The sequence below is a fragment of the Cherax quadricarinatus genome, chromosome 59 (assembly GCF_038502225.1).
Source record: "Cherax quadricarinatus isolate ZL_2023a chromosome 59, ASM3850222v1, whole genome shotgun sequence".
Classification (NCBI taxonomy): domain Eukaryota; kingdom Metazoa; phylum Arthropoda; class Malacostraca; order Decapoda; family Parastacidae; genus Cherax; species Cherax quadricarinatus.
Genome location: NC_091350.1, coordinates 7,991,330 through 8,018,251, shown reverse-complemented (window position 1 = coordinate 8,018,251; position 26,922 = coordinate 7,991,330). Strand labels below are relative to the sequence as shown.

General features: G+C 40.4%; 1 protein-coding gene across 3 annotated transcripts in view; it reads right to left on the bottom strand.

The window, feature by feature from the left end:
- LOC128698762 (NADH-cytochrome b5 reductase 3) overlaps positions 1 to 26,922 on the bottom strand; it is a 54,949-nt gene that overhangs the window by 13,900 nt on the left and 14,127 nt on the right. For 2 of the 3 annotated variants that reach the window (XM_053791126.2, XM_070097693.1), the window contains exons 2-4: positions 5,143 to 5,344; positions 4,855 to 4,973; positions 1,802 to 2,006 (exon numbers count right to left, since the gene is read on the bottom strand). In XM_053791126.2, the coding sequence (XP_053647101.1) occupies positions 1,802 to 2,006; positions 4,855 to 4,973; positions 5,143 to 5,344 (526 nt within the window). Of the gene's footprint in view, positions 1 to 1,801; positions 2,007 to 4,854; positions 4,974 to 5,142; positions 5,345 to 26,811; positions 26,876 to 26,922 lie in introns of all 3 variants that reach the window. The other variant, XM_053791127.2, reaches the window with a different exon arrangement.

Genomic DNA, 26,922 nt, shown 5'->3' with positions numbered 1-26,922 from the left:
TTTGTACATTTTATTAGTGCCCTAGAGTTCTTATGGAGGGGGATTCCCCTTCCAAATAACCTCTCTTCCCTCTCTCCTCCTCCCTGTCTTCCATTCATCAACAACAGCCTTCAATAAAGGTAACTGTCATGTTGAATATTCATTCTTTTGTGCATGTAAATCTATCTTTTAGGTAAAAAAAAAAAATTGTTGTTGATACTTCTGGGTGTCTGGAACGAATTAATTGGATTTACATTATTTCTTATGGGGAAAATCGATTCGAAAATTGTCCATTTCGATAATAGTCCCACTTCCAGGAACGGATTATGGACGATTATTGAGGGACCACTGTACTTCTAAGCTGTTGTATTCTGGGCACCTCTACAAAAACAGTGATTATGTGTGAGTGAGATGAAAGTGTTGAATGATGATGAAAGTATTTTCTTTTTGGGGATTTTCTTTCTCTTTGGGTCACCCTGCCTCGGTGGGAGATGGCCGACTTGTCGAGAGAGAGAGAGAGAGAGAAAAAAAAAAATTGTCAGAGCATCATTGCTTCTAAAAATTACATGAGAATGGAAGTGTTGGTCTTTATTTATTCTACTGTACCACTGTGGAGACAACTTGTACACGATGTAAAGTGTTTGTATGAATGATTATGAACTACAACCAGATGAATCGTCAGTTTGTTTACATTGTGGGTGGGGTGGCAAGGCTGGCTTCCCTACACTACCTTACCTACCACACCACTTTCTATAAATAAATACTTTTTACCTTTCACCCTACATTAAGACTACAAATATTTTAAGTAATGAGTGTACTGTATATGCATTTTATCACTATTTAAGCATCGTTGTAGTATATTATGTGTGGGTGGGGGTGGCCAGGAGGGCTACCACACCTAACTTTTTATAGTAAATGCTACTCACCTTTTGCCCTACATTAAGACTACAAATATTTTGAGGTAAATAATGAGTGTACTGTGTGTGTATTTTACTTTCTATTTTTTAATGCCTAAATTCTATTGCTAACTTTATATATGTTAGTGTAAACTTGTCATTTGGCATTTATATACATTTATAAGTGGAAAAAATGGCGTTCTGCTTTCCGGCAGTAGCCTGGAACCTAACCTGTCATATAAGTGGGGCCCTACTGTACATGTTTGTGTGTAAAAGTGAAAACAAAGCCAGGGTTCTCTGCAGCAGCGCACTACCATCAAGTATCACTCCACTGCTTACCCTGTCAGCAGTTTGACACTCGTCATAACCACCACGCTTCAAGAAGTTTCATATATACTCCAGCATGTGTAAAACATTGCCAAGACCTGTAAATACTTTGTATATATTTCTAGACAAGAGTAAATGACCAAGGCAGGTGAAAATGTTCACCTGTTGACGTGATTGTGACTACAGTATTTGAGTACTATTTCAGTACCTAATATTAGTGTCAGAACAAAGACTGACTATGAAATCACAAGAACTATTATAAATTGTAATTACCAGAACATAAAAATTATATAAATTAAAATAAAAATGAGAGAGAGAAAAAAAAAAAGGTATATCGACAACACTTCTGCAAGTGGCAGGACTACATTGCCGTCAGGTGAGCATCTAGCTCCAACTTTGCAGTCTTATATCTCGGTAAGTACTAGACCTAAAAATTTTTTTTTGGTCTTATAACACAGAAAATTGCCCTCTTTAATTAAAAAAAAAAAAATATTCGGAGTGCTGGGCGAGTGAACATAGATCTACATTTGGACAGTAAGGGTTAAAAGCTAAAAAACTGTTTTGTTATAAACTGAGTAAAACTAACATAACAGTCTTACCAGCAATCATGTTGATCTTTTTGCTTGTAACCAAATTTGATGGCGACTTCTTGTCTGGCTTAATGGCAAACACTCCACGTCCTCTGTATTCTAATAAGCCAGATGGCCCTCGCACATCAATGGTCTCCCCTATTTTCATAGCCTCCAAGTGTTGGCTCATTTTACCTCCATCAGGAAATTTGGGATGAACATTCTTGAAGTAAATCTTGAAAAGTTTAATTAAAAATTGTCAATAAAATCCGTCGGGAAATGGTCATGACACGCATACAATAAATCATATTAAAAAAAGACATGTTATATAGTACTAGGATATTTATTGAGGAGATATTTGGCTGCTGTGAGTGAAACGTCTCAGTAAATATCCTGGTACAGTAGTTCCCCTATATCTGCGGGGGATATGTTCCAAGACCTACCATAGATACTCGAAACCGTGGATAGCAGCAAGCCCTATGTATATGTTGATTTTCCTTTACACACTTATGATAAAAGTTTGATAAATTACTGTACACACTAAGTCAAGAATTAGCACTTTTTCGTGGATAAGCACTTCACGACTTCTCTTAGGCTTTGAAGAACTGCTAGCATCACTACTTTTGTGCTTCAGTGCCATTATTCAGCAAAAATATGGGTTATTTTCAAGCCATAGTAAACCATGGATAGCTGAAACCACAGAAACCGAATCAGTGGATACGGGGGGTTCTACTCTACTACTACATGTCTTATTTACAAATTACTGGTATTTAACACCACCATAGTACAACCTTCAATAATTATACCATGATATAACCAGAGAATTCATAGTGTGGAAATTAGGTGTGGAGTTACTAAAAGTATTAGTCAGAGGGATGAAGAGGGGCTTTTGAGGTGGTTTGGTCATTTAGAGAGAATGTAACAAAGCAGAATGACTTGGAGAGCATATAAATCTGTAGAGAAAGGAAAGCGGGGTAGGGGTCATCCCTGAAAAGGTTGGGAGGGAGGGAGTAAAAGAGGTTATGTGGGTGAGGGGCTTGGACTTCCAGCAAATGTGTTTAAGTGTGTTAGATAGGAGTGAATGGAGACAAATGGGTTTTGGGACCTGATGAGCTGTTTGAGTGTGAGCAGGGTAATATTTTGTGAAGGAATTCAGGGAAACCAGTTAGTTGGACTCGAGTCCTGGAAATGGGAAGTACAATGCCTGCACTTTAAGGGGCCTATGACAGGTGCGGTGAGCGGAATAAAAAAAAAAAATTTAAAAAATTCGAAAACTGAGTTGCTCTTACCAAAAAATAGCTGAACTTTCTGGCAAAACTCTAGTATAATTATCATCATTATACGATATTTCTACAAGGAATTATAGTCATTCATAACATGCATGGTGGCAGCACCTTGCGTAGCATGCGCGCTGACACGGCTTTTTTCTCCGTGTTTTTTTTATCATTTTCTTATATCTTTACATCTAATATAATACAAATTCACCATTTGAGATCATGGCAGAGTGGGAGGAGCTAATATGGTCTAGGAACCACTCAGGAACATCCCGAGAATAAGTGCTGACATGGCGGACACACACCAGCCAACAAAATATTCTATACTCATGCTAATATCAATTATAAGGCTTATTTACCTATCACAATTGATCTAATATGACATAAGGTGATATAGTAATAATAGCATAGAAACATAAAAAGTACACCAGAACAAATAATATATAGCATAATATGACGCCTGAGAGGAAAGAACTTCATGGACGAAAGCCATCTCAGGGCCATACATGTATACCCAGTCTCTAGTCACTTTAACGAGAGAAAATGGAGGTTGATGATGGCTAACTGTAATAAATACTCATAGGTTACGAAAAGTCTAAAAAGGCGAATTTTTCAGGGAAAAAATATTTCCCCGCGTACCTGGGCAGCCGCGCGTATCGGCCTATATCTTGGAAGTAGGTTATTTACCTATTTGGGGTCATAGAGCCAATATTTATGAATGAATTGGCCTGATTTTCACAACAGAAGAATGATTGCTCTATACATGCTCTATCCGATTTTTGACGTATCCCAAATATTTTCAGATTTATGTGGGTAAACAAGGGTGATATCTTCCTAAATGTCATGAAAATTAGAAACTATTTTTTTTAGAATGAAGATGAGGTTTATTATGAACTTGAGACTGAGGAAGGACGGAATTAGAAGTGTTCTATCAGCAGCAAGTGTCAAAACCACTTTTCCAAGTACCACTTTGGCCATGTGCCCTGCCAAATGCAATTTTTCGTAAATTTTGCTGTTTTCATTTGCTTTTTGGCCGATCTTTCTGGCACTTCATCAAATCATGTTCGATATAAGCTTCTATTAGTACACCACAATTGAACGTAATCAGTCGACAAATAAAGTTGATCCATTTTCAGAGGGGTTTGGGATATTGGCAGTTTGAAGGGACATCTAAACTTTTGTATCTGAGCACCTCTGCAAAGACAGTGATTATGTATAAGAGATGGTGAAAGCATTGAATGATAAAAGTTTTCCTTATTTTTGGGTCATTCTGCCTCGGTGGGAAGCTGCCGACATGTTTAAAAAAAAGAAATAACCACGAACAACTACACTATGGTGCAACTATAGACAACTACACCATGTTACAACCACCAATTACCCCATTGTAGAACCATGGACAACTATACCATATAACCAACAGCTACAGCATGGTACAACTATCAACAACCAAACCATGGGACAACCTAAACAAATACAGTTGCCAATTAAATCTTAAAGAATACTATATCCTACTAGAAATATAAAATCTTAACCATAATCAATCAGTTAAACACACACACAAAGCAATATCCAATGTGGATAAGAGGATTCAGAAGAGTAAAGGAATTATACCTACCAAAGACTTGTGTATTTCTGCGATAAAGTGTCTGAAAGCCACTTTTGCAGAGATGCAAGTCTTTAAACCTTCATGAACATACATTCTAGGTCTATAATAACCAGTACAATTTTAGGTTTATCGTTTTATTGTAAATGAGTTTATCATACTTTGATAAATTATCATAAATGAGAAAAGAATCAAAAGTTGCTTACCTTGACAACAAGATCCATATATCCTTTGTCCTCATCACTGGAGACAGGTGTGTAGGGACGCACTATCAACTGGCCCTCAACACGAGCTGAGAGGTATATGTGTTGACCAACAGGCAAGCCTAAGTTGCAGGAAGGCAAGAAATATTCGTTACACATTCTATTTGTAGTACAGTATAACATACATGCAATATATAGCATTGAGCCTTATCAGTAATAAAACAGCAAGAAAATCATACTTTTATTTTCCAAGCAAAACAAGGACATTAAAAAAAACTATTCAACGTTTACCTAAAACATGATCAGGTGATGGCAATTTGAATCTAAAACGCCTTGTGTCATGAGAGACCTCTTCTCGTTCAATTAGTTCTAATGGGTACTTCACAGTAGGATCCTGGAGGGTGCGAGGTGGCCCACGTTTCTTGGAAAGGTAAAGCTTGGTGAGAATGGCTGTGCCAACCACTATCACCAGCCCCACCACCAGGGGAATGGCCTGCCACAAGGAGTGAAAAGCTTAATAGATCAATATACTGTACATATACATAATATAGTTTGATAACATTAGTGTAGTAGGATGGTAGACAGCAACCACCCAGGGAGGTACTACTGCCCTGCCAAATGAGTGTAAAATGAAAGCCTGTAATTGTTTTACATGATGGCAGGATTGCTGGTGTCTTTTGTCTGTCTGATAAATATACAAGATTGCAGGTACGTCTTGCTACTTCTACTTACACTTAGGTCACACTACACATACATGTACACGTTTATTTATACACACTCATCTGAGTTTTCTTTTATTTTATCTTAATAGTTCTTGTTCTTATTACTTTTCCTTTTATATCCATGGAAAAATGGAATAAGAATCTTTCCTCCATAAGCCATGCATGTTGTAAGAGTCGACTAAAATGTTGGGAACAATGGGCTAGTAACCCCTTTTCCTTTAATAATTACTAAAACGAATAAGAAAATTGTCAAAGTGGGATGTCTGAATGTGCGTGGATGTTTTGTGAATGATAAGAAAGAGATGACTGTGGGTGTTATGAATAAGAAGCTGGATGTCCTGGCTTTAAGTGAAACAAAGCTGAAGGGGGTGGGAGAGTTTTAGTGGGGAGGAATAAATGGGATTAGGTCAGGGGTTTCAAATAAAGTTAGAGCTAAAGAAGGAGAAGCAATAATGTTGAAGGATAAACTATGGCAGGAAAAGAGGGACTATAAATGTATTAATTCAAGGATTATGTGGAGTAAAATAAAGGTTGGATGTGAAAAGTGGGTTATAGTAAGCGTATATGCACCTAGAGAAGAGAAGTGTAGAGGAGAGAGAGAGATTTTGGGAAATGTTGAGTGAATGCATGGGAAGTTTTGAACCAAGTGTGAGAGTACTTGTGGTTGGGGATTTCAATGCTAAAGTGGGTAAAAATATTGTGGAGGGAGTAGCAGGTAAATCTGGGGTGCCAGGGGTAAATGAAAATGGGGAGCCTTTAATTGAGCTGTGTGTACAAAAGAGGTTTGGTAATAAGTAATACATATTTTATGAAAACGAGGATAAATAAATAAAGATATATAACATAGCATGTAATGAAAGTAGTTTGTTAGATATGTATTGGTGGATAAAATGTTGATGGATAGGCTCCAGGATGTACAGGTTTATAGAGGGGCAACTGATATATCGGATCATTATTTAGTTGTAGCTACAGTTAGAGTAAGAGATAGATGGGACAAGAGGAAAATGGCAACAAGAAGTAACAGGGAGGTGAAAGTGTATAAACTAAGGGAGGAGGAAGTTCAGATGAGATATAAGCAGCTATTGGCAGAAAGGTGGGCTGGTGCAAGTATGAGTAGTTGGGGGGGGGGGGGAAGAGTTGAAGAGGGTTAGAAGTTTTAAAAATGTAGTATTAGAATGTGGGGCAGAAGTTTGTGGTTATACGAGGGTGGGTGCAAGAGGAAAGAGGAGTGATTGGTGGAATGATGAAGTAAAGGGTGTGATAAAAGAGAAAAAGGTATCTTATGAGAGGGTTTTTACAAAGCAGAAGTGTTATAAGAAGAATAGAGTATGCATATGGAGAGTAAAAGAAAGGTATGGAGAGTAAAAGAAAGGTGAAGAGAGTGGTGAGAGAGTGCAAAAGGAGAGCAGATGATAGAGTGGGCGAGGCACTGTTAAGAAATTTGAATGAAAATAATAAAAAATTTTTGGAGTGACTCAAACAAGTTAAGAAAGCCTAGGGAACAAATGGATCTGCCAGTTAAAAACAGAGTAGGGGAGTTAGTAGATGGGGAGATGGAGGTATTGGGAAGATGGCGAGAATATTTTGAGGAACTTTTAAATGTCGACGAAGAAAGGGAGGCGGTAATTTCATGCACTGGCCAGGGAGGTATGCCATCTTTTAAGAGTGAAGAAGAGCAGGATGTGAGTGTGGGGGAGGTGCGTGAGGCATTACACAGAATGAAAGGGGGTAAAGCAGCTGAAACTGATGGGATCATGATAGAAATATTAAAAGCAGGGGGGATATAGTGTTGGAGTGGTTGGTATTTTTGTTTAATAAATGTATGAAAGAGAAAGGTACCTAGATGTAAAAATTATAGAGGAATAAGTTTACTGAGTATGCCAGGAAAAGTGTACGGTAGGGTTATTATTAAAAGAATCAGAGGTAAGACAGAATGTAGGATTGCGGATGAGCAAGGAGGTTTTAGAGTGGGTAAGGGATGTGTAGATCAAGTGTTTACATTGAGGCATACATGTGAACAGTATTTAAAGGTAGGGAAGTTTTTATTGCATTTATGGATTTAGAAAAGGCATATGATAGAGTGGATAGGGGAGCAATGTGGCAGATGTTGCAAGTACTATATGGAATAGATAAGTTACTAAATGCTGCATTATTATTATAATAAAAAAGAAGCGCTAAAACCACAAGGGCTATACAGCGCTGCAGGGCGGGAAGGAAGCGAGGGTATCAGGTGGCAAAAGGGAGATAGATGAGTAATAGGTTACGGAGAGCAGCAGGGCAGTGGATGGCGAAAGGATAGAGGGCAGCAAGAGATTGAGGTAGAAAGGGCTGAGGGGAGTGTGAAAGGTATCATCAGAGTTTGTGGAGTAAATCAGTCATTGTCAAGAAGTCAATGAGAGAGTCAGGATTAAAGGAGGGTCTATCAGCAAGAAGGGAAGGTAAAGAGAGAGTAGTAGAGCGGAGATGACGTTGGAGGTAAATTCTGCGTGCTCGTTGATAGAGAGGGCAGTCTAACAGAATGTGGCTAATCAATACTGGAACTTGACACTGCTCACAGAGAGGAACAGGGTGCCTCTCCATGAGATACCCATGAGTAAGATGAGTGTGGCCAATGCAAAGGCGGAGAGAGTAGTCTCCCAACCTCGACACTTATGACAAGAAGACGGCCAGTAACCTATGCTCGGTTTAATAGAATGAAGTTTGTTCCCGAGCAGAGTTGACCAACGTTGTTGCCAACGGGTGTGAAGGTGGGTAGCTATTACAGCAAAATAGTCCAGAAATGGAACACCTCTATAGGAAATTGGTAGGTCATGTACTGCTGACTGCGCAGCAGTGTCTGCCTGTTCATTGCCCTGTACGTCGACATGACCAGGGACCCAACAAAAAAAAATATCTATGCTTGGTAGAGATATGGCGTAGCGAAAGTTGGATACAGAGAACTAGGGGGTGAGGTGCATCAAATTTTCGTATAGCCTGTAGAGCACTAAGGGAGTCTGAGACTACCACAAATGATGACACAGGCATAGATGCGATACGTATAAGTGCTGCAAGAATGGCATAAAAATGCTAGCCGAAGATAGTAAATGCCCTCGCACGACGCTGTCCGGAAACACTGCTGCGAATCCGATGCCGTCTGAAGACTTAGAGCCATCTGTGTACACAGCGATGGCATGAGAATCAGAGTGGAAGTGATCAAGAAAAAGAGAGAGGGAAGCCACCATAGGCAGTTGGGCTTTCGAGCAAGGGAGTGAGAAAGAACAGACCTGAACAGCTGGAACTTCCCAGGAGGGTAGGGAAAAGTGAGATGCTACATGAACATTTAAAGGTGGTAACTGAAGGGAAGACAAGAACGAATGTAGGCGAAGAGAAAAGGGATGGAGCAAACAGGGGCGGCGAGCAAATAAAGAATGTCTACTAATATCGGTGACCATTCTATAAATGGAAGGATTGGGGAGATCGTGAGAGCGTACATAGTAGCGAAGGCAATGGGCATCACGGCGATCAGACAAGGATGCAACATTCGCTTCTGCATAGAGGCTCTCAACTGGGGAAGAGCGAAAAGCACCAAGGCATAAACGTAATCCTTGGTGATGGATGGGGTTAAGGCTTGAGAGAGTAGCAGGAGAGGCAGCTGAATAAATCTGGTCACCATAATAGAGTTTCGATAAAATGAGGGCTGAATGTAGGTGAAGCAGAGTTCGATGATCAGCTCCCCAGGAAAGACGAGCAAGGGTTTTAAGAAGGTTCAGCCAGCTGTGACAAGTTGCCTTCAGAGAGGTAATGTGAGGTTTCCAGGATAACCTACGGTCAAAGAGAAGGCCTAGAAACCTGACTATCACGTTCGGGGATACGGGAGCCATAGAGGTACAAAGGATGATCGGAGATGACAGACCGTCTAGTGAAAGTAATTTGGTGAGTTTTGGTACTGGAAAATTTAAACCCATGTGTGGCGGCCCAATTGGAAACATGGTCGACCACATGCTGGAGAGAAACTGTAATGAGATGACAGTCAGCGCCTGCACAAGCAATAGCGAAGTCATCAACATAGTGATGACCAAATATTGGGTGGAAGAACAGAGGCCAAATCATTTATAGCAAGGAGAAAAAGTGTTGTGCTCAGAACACATCCTTGAGGGACACCTTAAGCTTGGACGAAGTCCTGGGAAAGCACATTATTGACTCGAACACGGAAATGTCTGTCAGTTAAAAAGTTCTTAAGGAAGGATGGTAGATTGCCTCGGAGGCCTAAGGAGTGGGCTTGGGCCAAAATATTATACCTCCAAGTTGTGTCATATGCCTTCTCAAGGTCAAAAAAATAAGGCAATAACCGAGTGGTTATTCTCAAAGGCATTACGAACATACGTATCCAAGCGTAGCAAGGGGTCTATGGTAGAACGGCTCTTACGAAAGCCATATTGACTAGTGGAGAGACTGTTGTGTGTCTCTAAATACCACATTAAACATCGATTTACCAGACGTTCCATCACTTTGCAAACTGCACTAGTAAGAGCGATGGGACGATAGTGGGAGGCATCATGTCCCGTAGTACCCGGCTTGCGGAAAGGGAGAACAATGGCAGATTTCCACAGCTGGGGAAGAACTCCTTGTGCTCAAACAAGATTGAAGAGGTGTAAGAGGACTACAAGGGCTGACTGACGTAAATGTTGCAACATATGAATATGAATGTCGTCAGGCCCAGCTGCCGATGATCGGCAAGCTGAAAGCGTTGCCTCCAGTTCCTGAAGTGTAAAAGGCACATTATACTGTTCTTCTCTGAGAGAAGAAAAGTCCAAGGGTACTAACTCTCTGGCAGACTTTGAGGAAAGAAACGAGGGGCATAGATGGAGTCCCCGGGAAATACTGACCAGATGAGTGCTAATTTCAATGGCAACGTCAAGAGGGTTTGCTACATCAATACCGGCGACACGTAGAACAGGAGCCGGGTCAGGAGAGTATTTACCACTCACTTCCCACACTTTTTTCCAGACTGCACTCATAGAGGAAGCAGAGGTGATGGTGGAAACATAGTCTCGCCAGCAAGTGCGTTTAGCGTCACGGATGACACGGCGAGCAATAGCACGCTTCTGCTTAAAATCAAGAAGTCTCTCATCGGTTCTACTGTACCGGTACCTGCCCCATGCAGCGCGTTTCAAACGTACTGCACGAGCACAAGCAGGAGACCACCAAGGCACGCACTTCTGAGAATGCCTGCCTGAGGTTTGGGGTATAGAATGAGAAGCTGCGGTATAAACTGACGTCGAGAAGAGATGTAGGAGCTCATCAATGGAGGATGAAGAAGGAACCTCACTAAAAGCAGAGAGTTGCGAGTAAAGGTCCCAATTTGCCCAATCAAATTGCCAGCGAGGGCTACAGAAAGGTGGTGAATACGAAGGAGAAGTAAGAATGATTGGAAAATGATCGCTGTCATGTAAGTCCGGTAGAACAGACCAGGTGAAGTCTAGTGCAGTGGAGGAAGAGCAGACTGATAGATCGATGCAAGAGAGGATATGAGTATGAGGATCAAAATGGGTGGGAGTACCCATATTTAAAACATGGAGGGGGTGAGAGGCGAGAAAAGCCTCCAACTGGATGCCACGCGAGTCACAATGAGACCCCCCCCCCAGAGGAAATGGTGGGCGTTAAAATCACCAAGTACATAACAGAAGTGGTGGTGGTAAGGATGAAACGAGAAAGGCAAAATCTGGGATAGAAAATGCTCGAGAAGGAGAGAGATATAAAGAACATATCGTAAACCACTTATTCAAGTGGATACGAGCTGCAGTGTAATGCAGCGAGGTATGGACAAATAGTTGACAGTATGGAATATCACTGCGTAGAAGAAGGGCACTTTCATTAAAGGTCCCATCCGAGAAAGGATCCGAAGAATACAATAAATTATAGCCTGAGATAGGTTGGAAAACAGCTGAGTGTAATTTTGGTTCTTGTAAGCAAGCACCAACAGGGGAAAGCCTGGAAAGCAACATCTAAAGCTCACCCCGATTACCCGAGGCCGCGGATATTCCACTGTAAATAGGCCATTATTAGCAATGAAGAAAATACCAGGAATCCATAGGGAAGGGCACTTACGGACTAGAGGGGTTAGAAAAGTCAACATGTGGTGGCATTGGAAGACGTTCAAGCAGCGAAGGAACGGAGCGTTGCGAAGAATGGAGTTGTGGAGATGGAGGAGAGGGAAGAGAAGGAACAGGAGGTGGATCAGTGTCCATTGAAGGTTTAGTCTCTGCAATATATTCTGAAATGGCTTCAAGTGTTTCTGAATTCAAAGATGTATGGGAGACAATATTGGAGGTAGAAGGAGGGTGAGTAAAAATTGGGACAGTAATGGACTGTACCAAAGTAGAGGGGGACGAAAGAGTGTAGGGGACTGGAGAAGTGTGGGAGGGGACAGAAGAGGCAGAAACCTGGGAGGTGGCAGAAGAGGGAGAAACTTGGGAGGGGATGGGGGTGGAAGGCATAGTACGAGGAGGAGGGCGAACCTCCACACTTGTAATAGAGCCAGAGAGAGGGGAAGAACTTGGCACAGACACTGGAAAGGTAAAGTGTGGAGGTGGAAGAAGGGAAGGAAGGGGCAAAGAAGATTTGAGCACTGGGGATTTTTTGGACTTCTGAGAAGTAGAGGGGCGATTGGTATAAGGTGTCGTATAGGTCTTGTCGATACTGGGGCTTGTGAGGAAGGACGCAAAGATGTGAGAACAGACTGAGTTGTAGTCGGGACGTCAGAGCCAAGGACAGCAAAAGGATTAGATGCCGGAGTGGCTATGGGAGGGGTAACAACAGAGGAGGCTGCAGAAGATGGGACCCCAGAAGTGGGGGGACATTTTGAAACACGAGAATAAGAAACACGGGGTAGTCTCCCTTGGAGGCGGAGATGAGTAACTGCCATAGCATAAGGGAGACCTTCTGCCTCTTTGAGGCAATGGATCTCACGCTCATTTAAGTAGACCTGGCAACGGCAAGAGTACGAAGGGTGAGCCTCATTACAATTAAGGCAAGATGGAGGTTGACTGTAAGATGTATTAGAATGGTCATCGGCACCACAGACTGGGCATTCGGCTATAGATCTGCAATATTTCGCTGGGTGACCAAAACGCCAGCAATTTCTACACTGTTGCGGTGTAGGGATCACCTTTCGAACTTGTAACCAATGTCCCGCGACATAAACAGAGGACGGGAGTTCACGGCTGTTGAAAGTTAATTGAGCCACATTGCAAGGGTAATGTCTCCGCCCACGGGCAGGAAGGACATAAGTGTCTACTTTGAGGATTGGGAGATCCTGGAGTTCCAGCTGTTTAAGAATGTCATTGCCACATGACTGGAAATTCTGTTGGACTATGGTATGGGGCAGAATGACAGTACCACTACAAGAATTGAGAGAAAGATGTTTTTCAATAGTGATAGGAGTAGTATCGATATGTGAAAGGAGAGAAAGATCATGAGCTTGGGTAGCATTCTGGACAGTGACGATGCGCGTACCGCTCTTGAGAGCATGAAATGAAATATCTCTACCAACATGGCGCAGGAGCGCTTTGCCAATACAGTGGACCCCCGCATAACGATGGCATCGCATAGCGATTTTTCCGCATAACGATTACTTTTATCGCAAAATTTTTGCCCCGCATACCGATTAAAAACCCGCATACCGATTTTCGTCCGAGACGCGTCCAATGTGCCCTCACATGTGCCGGCCGTCCCATTGTTTACCAGCCAGCCTCCGCGGTAACATCCAAGCATACACTCGGAATATTTCGTATTATTACAGTGTTTTCGGTGGTGTTTCTGGAAAATAAGTGACCATGGGCCCCAAGAAAGCTTCTAGTGCCAACCCTGTGGTAAAAAGGGTGAGAATTAGTATGGAAATTAAGAAAGATTTTGAAGGGTTTGGGGCTAACCCTGAGAAGCCTATGCCAGTTGTGGAATCCATTGTGCCTACTTCAAAGATTAAGGAAATGTGTGCAGAGTGGTTTGAACTGCAAACCTTTATAGATGAAAATCACCCTGACACAGCTGTTGCAAGCCGTGCTTGTGACTATTTCAATGACAATGTTATGGCCCATTTTAGGAAAGTCTTGAAGAAACGGGAGGTACAGAGCTCTATGGACAGATTTGTTGTGCGACAGAGGTCCAGTGACTCTGAAGCTGGTCCTAGTGGCATTAAAAGAAGAAGGGAAGTAACCCCAGAAAAGGACTTGCTACCTCAAGTCCTAATGGAAGGGGATTCCCCTTCTAAACAGTAAGAAGATAATGCTCTCCCCTCCTCCCATCCCATCAATCATCACCAGATCTTCAATAAAAGTAAGTGTCATGTAATTGTGCATGCCTTTTTCAGTTTGTGTGTATTAAAATTAACATTTCATGTGGTAAAAAAAATTTTTTTTCATACTTTTGGGCGTCTTGCACGGATTAATTTTATTTCCATTATTTCTTATGGGGAAAATTAATTCGCATAACGATTATTTCGCATAACGATGAGCCCTCTTGCACGGATTAAAATCGTTAACCGGGGGTCCACTGTACTATGGTCAGAAATATAGGCAGAAGAAGAAGTCGGTCTTAAAGTAAAGAATTTAGTCCATTGTGTGGTCCGAAACTAAGCGTGGAGAGGGAGTGCATGACGTGTCGGTCTTTTCCGAGTAGAATGGGAAGGTAACGAAGGAACATCATCAGGAGATTGTCGTTGGCGTTTAGGAGTAGGACCGGAGTTGGTCCGTCGTGAAACGGGCTGGTGATTCAAAAATTGCCGTACCGTAGAGGGAGAGGCCGGAAGCATAGTCAAAGGAGAGTGGAGGTCAGACAAATCGAAGGAGTCAGTCGAAGCCCCGGTACCTGAAGTGGGTGAGGAAACAGCACCAGTAAGAGGTACAAGGGCATCAGGAGTGTCCAAAGAGTGGTCAAAAAACAAGGCAGGGTCAGAATGGGGTGCGGTATTAAGAAGGGGCCCGGGGGTAGTGGGTTCATGGACTGGGTTCTCCATGGTTAGGTTACTCCTTTGCTTTTTGTTTTTAAGAAAAAAAAAAAAGAGAGAAAAAAAAAAAAAGGGGGGGGGGGGACTGGGGAGGAATAGTTCCTAGGAGGAATGAAAGGGCCGGAAATCTCCCTCCGCGCCCAAGAGGACCTCAGCACCGCTAGTAGCGCAGATGCAGCAGGGAACCCGTGCCATACCCTACCCTTCATGCCAGTAAACCAGCAATCCGGGATGGCAACCTCACATCTGCCGAGCTACCTCGGTGGACAAAAGAGAGGGCGGCCGGATATCCACCACAAAGCATACCTCCTTCGGCCACCACCCCCGGAATCCGAAAGATGGCTTCCAGAGATACACCCATCGCCCAAAAGACACCCAAAGCCACTCTCCGGGATACTGGAGAGGGATTGGGACATCCCCAGGTGATCCAGATTCCACGGCAAACTACGCCACCGCCAAGAACCTCAACGGAATGGGATGGACCCCAGTACCCTTTCCCCTACCTAGGAACTAGCATGCCTGTGGGAAAAATCCCAAAGGCCAAAAAGAGGAAGGGCAAAAGGGAGGGGTGGGGAGGGGAAGGAGGAAAGGAAAAAGGGGAGGATGGGATAGGGAAGGGGGGATTGGGGGGTAATTAGGTTCTTTCTGAGGAAGGAGACCGACATGTCTAATTCCTCAGACCAAGAGCCTCTTCATGCCAAGGAGCTCCCCTTGAAGAGGACTAAATGCTGTAAAGAGTTTTTATGAGGATAGTGAGGTTCAGGTTAGGGTGTGTAGAAGAGAGGGAGACTACTTCCCAGTAAAAGTGGGTCTTAGACAGGGATGTGTAATGTCACCATGGTTTAATATACATGTATTTATAGATGGGGGTTGTAAAAGAAGTAAATGCTACGGTGTTCGGGAGAGGGGTGGGATAAAATTATGGGGATTCAAAACCAGAATGGGAATTGACACATTTACTTTTTGCTGATGATACTGTGCTTATAGGAGATTCTGAAGAAAAATTGCAAAGGTTAGTGGACAAATCTGGGAGTGTTTGTAAAGGTAGAAAGTTGAAAGTGAACACAGAAAAGAGTAAGGTGATGAGGGTATCAAATAATTTAGATAACGAAAATAAAAACAGTATGGTCAACCGCTGGTGTTGTCACGGTCATCAGATTGATCTCAAACGAACAGCTCTTCCTTTGGCCAGGGCTTCGTGGGCTAACTGGGTGAGTGAGGTCTCTCATTTAGATAGTCTACGGGTCTTGGCTGGGAAAAATAAAAAAAAATAAAAAAACAAAAAAAAAAAAAAAAAAAAAAAAAAAAAAAAAAAAAAAAAAAAAAAAAAAAAAAAAAAAAATTAAATTGGGGAGTAGTAGTATGGAAGAAGTGAATGTTCTCAGATATATGGGAGTTAACATGTCAGCGGATGGATTTATGAAGAATGAGGTTAATCATAGAATTGATGAAGGAAAAAAGGTGAGTGGTGCGTTGAGGTATATGTGGAGACGAAAAATGTTATCTATGGAGGCAAAGAAGGGAATGTATGAAAGTATAGCAGTAACAACACTCTTATATGGGTGTGAAGCAAGGAGGCGGTTGGAGGCAGTGGAGATGTCCTGTCTAAGGGCAATTGTGTGGGGTAAATATTATGCAGAAAATTCAAAGTGTGGAAATTAGGAGAAGGTGTGGAGTTAATAAAAGTATTAGTCAGAAGGCTGAAGAGGGTTTGTTGAGGTGGTTTAGTCATTTAGAGAGAATGGATCAAAGCAGAATGAAATGGAGAGCATATAAATCTGTAGGGGAAGGAAGGCGGGGTACGGGTCGTCCTCGAAAAGGTTGGAGGGAGGGGGGTAAAGGAGGTTTTGTGGGAAAGGGGCTTGGACTTCCAGCAAGCATGCGTGAGTGTGTTAGATAGGAGTGAATGGAGACTAATGGCATTTGGGACCTGAAGAGCTGTTGGAGTGTGAGCAGGGTAATATTTAGTGAAGGTATTCAGGGAAACCGGACTTGAGTCCTGGAAATGGGAAGTACAATGCCTGCACTTTAAAGGAGAGGGTTTGGGATATTGGCTGTTTGGAGGGATATGTTGTGTATCTTTATACGTAGTATATGCTTCTAAACTTTTGTATTCCGAGCACCTCTGCAAAAACAGCGATTATGTGTGAGTGAGGTGAAAGTGTTGAATGATGATGAAAGTATTTTCTTTCTGGGGATTTTCTTTGTTTTTGGGTCACCCTGTCTTGGTGGGAGATGGCCAACTTGTTTAAAAAAAAAAAAAAATTAGTGTGATCAAGCGAGGTATCCCTGGTGTCTTATCTCAACACACCTAATGTACCAAGATAAGACATCCTCACTGGACTGCACTCCACTCCACTCTTTTCTCCTCCTCTTTTCCTCATCACTAAGTCCTACGCCTGTACCATATGTGCAAGCTTAACAAAATTGTATAGAACATGAAATGTGCATGAACTATATGCTAAAATTACTCTAGTAGCCCTCATAATTGCAGTTTTTCTGTGCTAACTCATCACAATGCACTTATACAAGTCAAAATCATTACTCAGCACACCATGTTCTTGCCAAAACTCAGTGAAGCATGAAAACTCCCACATTTCAAAATAATCCCCACATAGAATCTGGGCTCAACTTGGGCTTAAGCTGTTATCATTTCTTAGTAGTCAGCATGAACCACTGGTGAAATAATTTTTTTTTTTTTCAACAAACTGGCCGTATCCCACCGAGGCAGGGTGGCCCAAAAAGAAAAACAAAAGTTTCTCTTTTTAAATGTAGTAATCTATACAGGAGAAGAGGTTACTAGCCCCTTGCTCCCGGCATTTTAGTCGCCTCTTACAACACGCATGGCTTACGGAGGAAGAATTCTGTTCCACTTCCCAATGGAGGTAAGAGGAAATGAACAAGAACTAGAAAGAAAATAGAAGAAAACCCAGAGGGGTGTATATATATATCCTTGTACATGTATGTGTAGTGTGACCTAAGTGTAAGTAGAAGTAGCAAGACGCACCTGAAATCTTGCATGTTCATGAGACAATAAAATGACACCAGCAATCTTACCATCGTGTAAAACAATTACAGGCTTCCGTTTTACACTCACTTGGCAGGACGGTAGTACCTCCCTGGGCGGTTGCTGTCTACCAACCTACTACCTAGGATAAAAAAATATATAAATAAATATATATAGAGAGTATAGTGGTACCAACACTCTTATTTGGGTGTGAAGCCTGGGTTGTAAATGCTGCAGCGAGGAGGTGATTGGAGGCAGTGGAGATATCCTGTCTAAAGGCAATGTGTGGTGTAAATATTATGCAGAGAATTTGGAGTGTGGAAATTAGGAGAAGGTGTGGAGCTAATAAAAGTATTAGTCAGAAGGCTGAAGAGGGGTTGTTGAGGTGGTTTGGTCATTTAGAGAGAATGGATCAAAGTAAAATGACATGGAGAGCATATATATCTATAGGGGAAGGAAGGTGGGGTAGGGGTTGTCCTCGAAAAGGTTGGAGGGAGGGGGGTAAAGGAGGTTTTGTGGGCGAGGGGCTTGGACTTCCAGCAAGCATGTGTGAGCATGTTAGATAAGAGTGAATGGAGACGAATGGTTTTTTGGACCTGACTAGCTGTTGGAGTGCGAGCAGGGTAATATTTTGTGAAGGGATTCAAGGAAACCAGTTAGCCGGACTCGAGTCCTGGATATGGGAAGTACAATGCCTGCACTCTAAAGGAGGGGTTTGGGATATTGGCTGTTTGGAGGTTGATTTTTAAACTGTCATAACTGTCATAATTATATTATACATATCAGTATTCTTATTCTTATAATAATACTCTTAATTACCATTTGGAATTTTTATTCACACAAAAAATAGAAGATTTACTGTTATGCAGACTACTGCATTATTGTAATAATTGCATAAATAATGTCAACCCATTCATGACTTGGTATTTGGAATGGCCACTCACAGGTATTTTTACTCTTGAACATTGGCCAAAACTGAACATTTCTGCTACTTTGAGCTCAATTTCAAGGTACTTTTTGTCATGAAATCAATCAAAATCATATCTATTTATGTTATATATCTTCCATTCTATCAAATGAGACCAAAAGAAGAGAATACGACAATAAAAACCGTACAAAAATATACCGCTAAGGGGCGGCTAATGGCCGAGAAGTGAACTTCGTTATTCATGGTCCAATTTCTTTCAATTTTAGTGTACGTTAAGAAGCATCTTTCCATCATACATTGCCCAAGTTTCAATAAGATAGATCAAGAGCAATAACCCCTCAACAGCCTCAAGGAACCTCCCTTTAGGCCCACTCGCACCTGGAAGCAAAAAATCGACCGAGCGACTGCTCGTATCTGGAAAAAAACTCACATGGGTGCACTCATAAGTAATGGTTCCACTGTATATATAAACACAGTGGTACCCTGAGTTTCAAACTGCTCTCAACTCGACCAATTACGTAAGTGTATTATTGTAAGTGCTTTTGAAAGTGTATTTTTGGGGGTATGAAACGGACTAATCTAATTTACATTATTCCTCATTAGAACAAATTCATTCGGTAATGGCACCTAACAGCTTTCTGGAACAAAGAAAGTTAGAAACTCGGGGTACCATTGTTTATATATTATAATATAAAAATGCTGCACTAATCTTTTCAATATCTAAGAATGAATTTAGACAATAAGTGTTAGATGAAGAAACCTTATGGTCTCTCTTTATAAAAAATACACTTGCTAGGAATTAACTGTGTAAGGCATTATTCAATAAAAGGGATAAGATGAATATCAAACTTAACATTGTTTGACAGTCTAACAAGTGCACTGATGACATTGCATTGGTTTAGTGAATTGCTCAAACACTGCTATACCTAAGGTCATGTTATATCTGGTCAAAAAGAACTTTGGGTTCAAGGATTTGCTTATTCTGGACAATGGCCCTAGTTATTGTGCTTAGATGTTGCATGACCTGACCTTAATAAGCAAGTTATGCGTTTACCTTTCCCCAAACTTTTTTAACCCTTAAACTGTCCAAACTTAGATCTACGTTCACTCGCGTAGCGCTCCGAACATAGATCTACACTTTTTTTTTTACATAAGAAAGCATGTAAAATCGAACGTAGATCTACGTTTTGACAGTTTAAGGGTTAATACAACCGATATTCAAGGTGTTAGAGAGGGCATCAAGTATAACAGTACATGTAGTAACAGTACATGGATGTAAATACCAATGTAGTATACTGGCATCCCTGACTTCTGCTATCTGTTAAACATTCCTGACTCAAACATGGAAATAAAGAGATATCATTGGATGAGGTAGGGCAATGTACTCTAAATACAGTGGCAAAAGATATGACCCATTGTAGTTAATTTTAAGTCTTCTAAATTCAAATTCTTCATTTTGACATGATACATCATTTGTGCAATAATGGAGGACATTTAATACTGCACATTTAAAGCCCCTGGTTATGCAGAGCATTTTAGGCAAGCTTAAAGCCAACTTGAGACAAAGGACAAAAAGCATTTTACACACAGTAGACAATCATAATGCGTATGGATTACGTTCCTGAAAAATTGTGCTACTAATGATTTCCACAGCTTATGGACTGAAAACATACGTTAAAAATCGAGTTGCATTCTTCAAACTTCCGAGCTACAAAAAAATTTTTTAGTGTCATAAAAATAGTTTTTCTTACCTGATACTGTTGATGTTGCTTGGCAAAATATGTGAACTCTAGTAAGGCTTAATTAAATGTAGTAGTATGCTAGTTAAAAAATTATTGCATTAATACTGTACAGTACATTATTTGTTACTAAGTCAAGTTCATGATGCTAATCGTCTTAAAGTGGAAAGGATGGCTGTGGCCCTATTGGGCAGAGGTTGAAGGTTGTGGTTCTTGTGATGTTGAAGGTTGGGGCTCTTGTGAGGTTGAAGGTTGGGGGCTTTTGTGAGGTTGAAGGTTGGGGCTCTTGTGAGGTTGAAGGTTGGGGGCTTTTGTGAGGTTGAAGGTTGGGGCTCTTGTGAGGTTGAAGGTTGGGGCTCTTGTGAGGTTGAAGGTTGGGGCTCTTGTGAGGTTGAAGGTTGGGGCTCTTGTGAGGTTGAAGGTTGGGTTCTTGTGAGGTTGAAGGTTGGGGCTCTTGTGATGATGCAGCTTCATCAGTTGATTGTTGCAGTGGAGTGTTCAGGTACTCAGTCATACACTGCAGGTTTGTTTTACCCTGCAGTTCATTATACAGCAAAGCCCAAGCGCCTGCTCCATAGTACTCTTTAAAGTAATGCTTTGGGAAGAGTCATGGTCAATTTTGATACACAAGTGGGCAACTTTACCAACAGTAAGTAATGACTCGTTTATCTCCTGCAGTGTCAGCATCGCTCCTTCAGGCTCAGGTTCATCTTCTATTCTCTGCAGCTGAGAATTTAATTCTTGCAACATTTCCTCTACAGTTGGTTCCTCATCATCTTCCAATCCTTCACCTGGCACTCTACTTGCCAGATCAACAATTTCCTGAACTTGACTCCACAGATGGAAAACCAGCCAAACTGTTCATCCCACTAGGCCATATTTTTTTCCAACTAGCATTTATTACTCATCTTGGTGCATGATTCCATGTCTTTTTCACATAGGGAACTGCATTTGCAATGTTAAAGCTGAGGCAAAACTCTGGCACTCTTTTGTCTTCAATTGCTGCCACGTGCGTGGTGGCAATTAAATGTTTTGATAACTCCTTGATCCAGTGGTTGTATCAATGATGTCACATTTGGTGGTAAAAAGATCTTAACACTTGGCTCCAAATCCTCCAGAGTTGAGGATGACTGACAATTATCATGGAGAGAGGAACTGACAGGGTGAATAGGTACAATGTTTCAGGGAAGGGAAACAGGAACACAAGGGCACAGTTGGTAGTTGAAAACTCAGATAAGTTAGAGGGACGTTAGGAAGTATTTCTTCAGCCATTGAGTTGTTTGGAAGTGGAACAATCTAGAGAGAGAAGTGGTAGAGGCAGGATGAATACATAGCCAGGAAAATGGACACAGTAACGATCAGCAAAGAGACGGGGCCAGAAGCTGCGAATTGACCCTGCAACCATATACATACAGTGGACCCTCGACATTCGATACTAATCCGTTCCTGAGAGCTATCGAATGTCGAAAATATCGAAAGTCGAATTAATTTTCCCCATAAGAAATAATGGAAATCATATTAATCCGAGCAAGACACCCAAAAGTATGAAAAAATAAATTTACCACATGAAATATTAAGTTTAATGCAATACAATAATTACAATAACAATAGATCAATAACAATAGAATAATTGACACTTACCTTTAATAAAGATCTGGTGATGATTGATGGGATGGGAGGAGGGGAGTGTGTGGATGGTGTTAGTGTTCAGAAGGGGAATCCCCTTCCATTAGGACTTGAACTGGCAGCCTCACCATGCCTTACCACACTGTGTATGCCACTGCGATTCTTAAATCTTTCAAACCAACCTTTGCTGGCCTTAAATTCACTCACATCACTAGTTGCAGGCAATTTCTTTACCAAATCATCATGCACTCCGACACACGCACTCCACTTTCGTACTTTGCAATTATCTTTCTTCATTTCAATAGTCATTAGCACCTTTTTTCTCGAAGGGTTGGCACTAGAAGTTTTCTTGGGGCCTATGGTTACTTATTTTGCAGAAACAAGCACCAAAAACAGTGATAATATGGAATGTACCGAATGTATCCTTAGATGCGCGCACACTGGCTGGCTTGTAAACACTGACACACACGGTGCAGTTCAGGCCACACGTGGACACGTCTCGTACGAATCGTATCGAATGTCGGGGTTTCCATTGAATGTTGAGGCGAAATTTTTGCGTTAAAATGCATCGAATGTCGATGCCATCGAATGTCGGGGGTCCACTGTATAGGTCATTACAAGGAGAAACCTGAATGCAAGATTTTTTCAGGGACAGGTACATCCTCACTTCAGGAATAAAGTGGGGCTTAAGTCACTTAAATCTGTGGGTCTGAGGACTGCCTGCCATGGGAGTCCTTAACAGAAATGAATTCTGCTTCACCACACCTTAATGGAAATGGGTGTATTTCTATTGGTAATGAAAACAAATTGTTACGGTTCGAATCTTAGTCTTTGGCCATGATAGTGCTCTCCGTAACAAAATCACTTCCAAGAATAAGAAGGAACTTGCAAACTTAGAAACGTAAGGCACAAATAAGAGTTACTCAGCATTTTCTGTTTTTTTTTTTGTTTTTTTATAAAAAGCTTAAATACTTCTTGGATATTCGTAAATATCTACTAAGTATTACTTAGATTCTTTCAATCCCATAAAAATACTAAGTTGTATATATACAATAGTATGGGTTTTATCAACCGTAAATTAACACCTTCAATCACTTGGGATTCTACGCACGACACAGGTAGTCACATCGTATACCGATGATATCTGGATATAACTGTCCACTGACTTCACCACAGAATTCCCAACTCAAGCCAGTTCAGGAGTTTCTAAGGTAGACTCTCCAAGACACTAAGAGAGAACAGTACTGGAGTAATAGTAGGTCTGCTAAGACACTGTTCACCGAGTCACAATGAAATAAGGCCAATTAGTGTTTTGTAATACAAATTTAAATTGACTAGTACTGAAAACATTTGTTATGATCACAGAGTAAAATTAAATGAATATAACAAATGTACATGCCAAAAGATAAGCATAGCATGGTACATGACAGTAAGAAAAATTAGTTTGGTTAAAGTTCAAAAAAGTTCTCAGGTACAATTTTTTTTTAAAATAGGTGACCATCAATACACTAACTCGGATTCAAGACAGTAACTATTCCAAGTAACAAAACTTGGTACAGTATATTGCAGCATCAGTGCTCTTGCAGAGAAACTAAAAGAAAACAATAGAGGGAAACTGGAAATAGAGATGGGGTAAATAATTTGACTATGGCATCTCGGCATACGGTTCCTGCTTTAGCTTAGTTTGGAATTTAGTAAGACTTGGAATTTTCCAGTATGTCTTACAAGTTATTCCACATCACTGGTCCTTTAATTTGCATAGAATTTCTGTAAAGTTCAATCAAACACAAGGGATATCAAAGAGGTACAGTATTTGTTTTTGGTAAAGTTCCTATGTCTTCTGTTATGATTATCTAGGAATTGTTTGAGTTCAGTATAAGCATAACCTTGCAATGTTTTGAACATGTAATTCATATTACTATTCAATTCACATTTAAATTAAGTAGATTTAGAGATTAGAATAAAGGTATAACAGTTTGCGAGTGTTCTGAGAGCTGCCTTTTGAGTTAATGGGTTTGAGGTGTGCAGCTGAGGCAGATCCCTAGATACAGATTCTGTAAGTGAGGTATAGGTAGATGAGGGAAAAGTAATGGTAGAGGTAGGGGTTACTGAACATAACAGTGAATTTTGGGGAGTATCCCTAATGTCTGAGAGACTTTTGTATGTGTTGGACATGGGTTTTAAATTTCAGTTTGTTTATTATTAGACCTAGGAATTTTTCTTCTTCTTTTTGTGCTATTTGAGTACTGTTGATTCCGATATCTAAGTGTGGATGTGGTTTATTCCCAAAAGATAGAATGTCATTATCAATAATGAGAGAGAGTTTGTTGGTAATCACCAATGTGACCCTTTTGAAGCTCAGTATTCATTATGGTGTTTATTATTAATAAGGGGTTTGAACCTGATATTAAAGAATGTGTTATCAGCAAAGAATACATGTTTCAGGTGCTAGATGGTGTTTGTAGGGCACTGATAGAAATGAGAAAAAGAGGGGGGGCCCAGTATGCTAGCATGTGGGGCAGGTTAATGGGTAAGCACTTCAAGTAAAACATGAAATACTAAGTAAAAAATATCCATTATTACTAAATGGAGGGAGATTCTTGTGTGTGAGAATACTGACACAGGTTCTGACGACTGCTTGCTGAAATGGGAAATTTTTTTTATAAGCTTGTAATACCAAATCGGAACCTTTGCCAATAACATGCTATGTCCCACATAGGAAGTATCTTTGCCACCGTGTTATTCTTGTGCTCTGTACAACAAATGTAAACTTTTAACATTTACAAAATAAACAGTCAAAGGATATAGCTAGTAAGTCATCTGTATTGCAGTTGTGTAAACAGTGGTTAGACAAATTGTCTACATCCATGGAAAATTTTTTTTTTTTTGTAAGATTTAAAAAATTTCTACCAATGCCCAAAATACTTCATGCCATTAAATTTTTAAGGAAAAGATCAGCAACTTTTAACCAAAAGAGACGAATAAAACTAATAAAAAATATATCAAATAAAATACTGTACTTCAATCAACAAATCACTTGCCATATATTAAGAGCTCTTTAAATTGGATACAACAAAAACATAGGAAGCTGATGAATGAGACACTAGTGCAACAGCTTAGTAACTTTATTGTGGAAACGTTTTGGCAGCCAGAGGCTTCATCAGTCTAATACACAGAAGAACGGCGGAAGATGAGAAGTTTGAGGTAATCAGTCTCTCAGCCTGAAGTTGATGTGTTCAGTTCGTCAATCTTGATAAAAGTACAGCATATGCGCAGAGAACTAGCTTATAAACTACAGACAGGTGAGCTGAAGCAACTGAAAGCAGAATTACTGGTGGAAAAATCCACTAGTGGAAAGATGTCATGCCTATAAGTTAGGCAAGCATTGAAGAATTCCCTGTACCATACTAAGTAATACTATTTTAAGTATTATATCTCCTTAAAGTTTAAGTTTACAAAGCCCTTTTAGAGTAACGGCATGCACTAAATAGCCAAGAGGGAACAACTACCCCTAATGGTCGGCACATGTAGGAAATGAAAAATATATCAATACATGTAGCATAAAGTAAACCAATATTAGTAGGAAGAAAAGTTATACAATGACAGTGAAAATATGAAACTACAGTAGACCCCCAGTTTCTGTAATTAATCCATTCCAGAAGGTTGGCCTAAATCCAAAATGGCCAAAAACTGAAGTAATATTTCCTAGAGGAAATAATGTAAATCCAATTAATCTGTTTCAGACACCCAAAAATATTAACAAAACAAATTTTATAGAGAATAACTATAGTGTTGCAGCTCTTCAGTGGTTAGTACATTCATTACTTACCTTAAAATATTTGCAGTCTTAATGTAGGGAGAGAAGCGAGTAGTATTTATTTGTAGGAAGTCAGTATAGGTAGCTGGTAGATGTAGGTACACGTATGTAGTCCCTCTGGGCTACACCTACCAGCTGCCTACACTGCAGAACACAGCCATGTTATTACCATCGACATTCAATCGTTTCTAACAACTATCCTTATATGCCATCTTAAACAAAGAGAGAAGTAATTAATAATTCATGCTGAGAATTGTAAACAAATGTGTATTAAGGGTGGTGACTGAGTCAGACGCCAGATTCAGTTTTCTCTAACGCTCGACCAGAGAAAACGTAATGTTTACCCTCCTCCACTCACCACTTGATAGCATATACACATTGCATGTTTATACGCTATGTAACATGTTTCTTATATAATTTCGAAAGAAAATATCTTAGATGGATTAATGAAAATGTCTATATTAACCTAAAATAAGACATTTAATGTGCCCAAGAGTGATTATTATTATTATGTATTAGTATTTTAACAATGGCATTAAGATTAGAGGGACACTCTTAGTGAACGAGTAACAAAGGCATGTTTATATGCTATGTAATGTGTTTTTTCTATAATTTTGATGAAAATATAGATGGGTTAATGAAAATGTGTATATTAACCTAAAGTAAGAAATTTAATGTGCCCAAGAGTGAGTTATGAATGTATGAGCGGCCCAGGTAAACATGTCTGGCACCAACGATTTCCGAGCAGATGCACGAAATCAGGGGGGAAATCTCGCTGAAAAAAAAGTGCTCGATTTCCAATGTGGCCAATTTTTGCACCAGCCGAAACCCAGGGGTCCACTGTATATTTAAGCATGTATGTGCTATATTATTAAAATGCTAGATTAGTGCAGTGTGATTATATTTGTAACACGTTAGTTTATCATGATTTACTAGTAGGCAGAGAACTGAATCTGTGAATGTTTAAGTGGTGTTATCAAAGTTCAAAACTACATAGGAAAACAATCAATCAGTTATTTATATTAAATTTCATTCCTGATTAATGAGGGGTTACTATAATTAATTTTTTCCTTGGACCAGGGATATAACAAGAACTAATTAAGGCTTTGTGTTGCTAATCAGTTCACACTAATCATACCTTGGCATGATCCATTTCGTAGATCTTAAGAAAGAGAAGGTTTCCAACTCAATTACGCCACAACCTAAAATATTCAAGACATTAAATAAAGCACTATATGATGCTACAAGA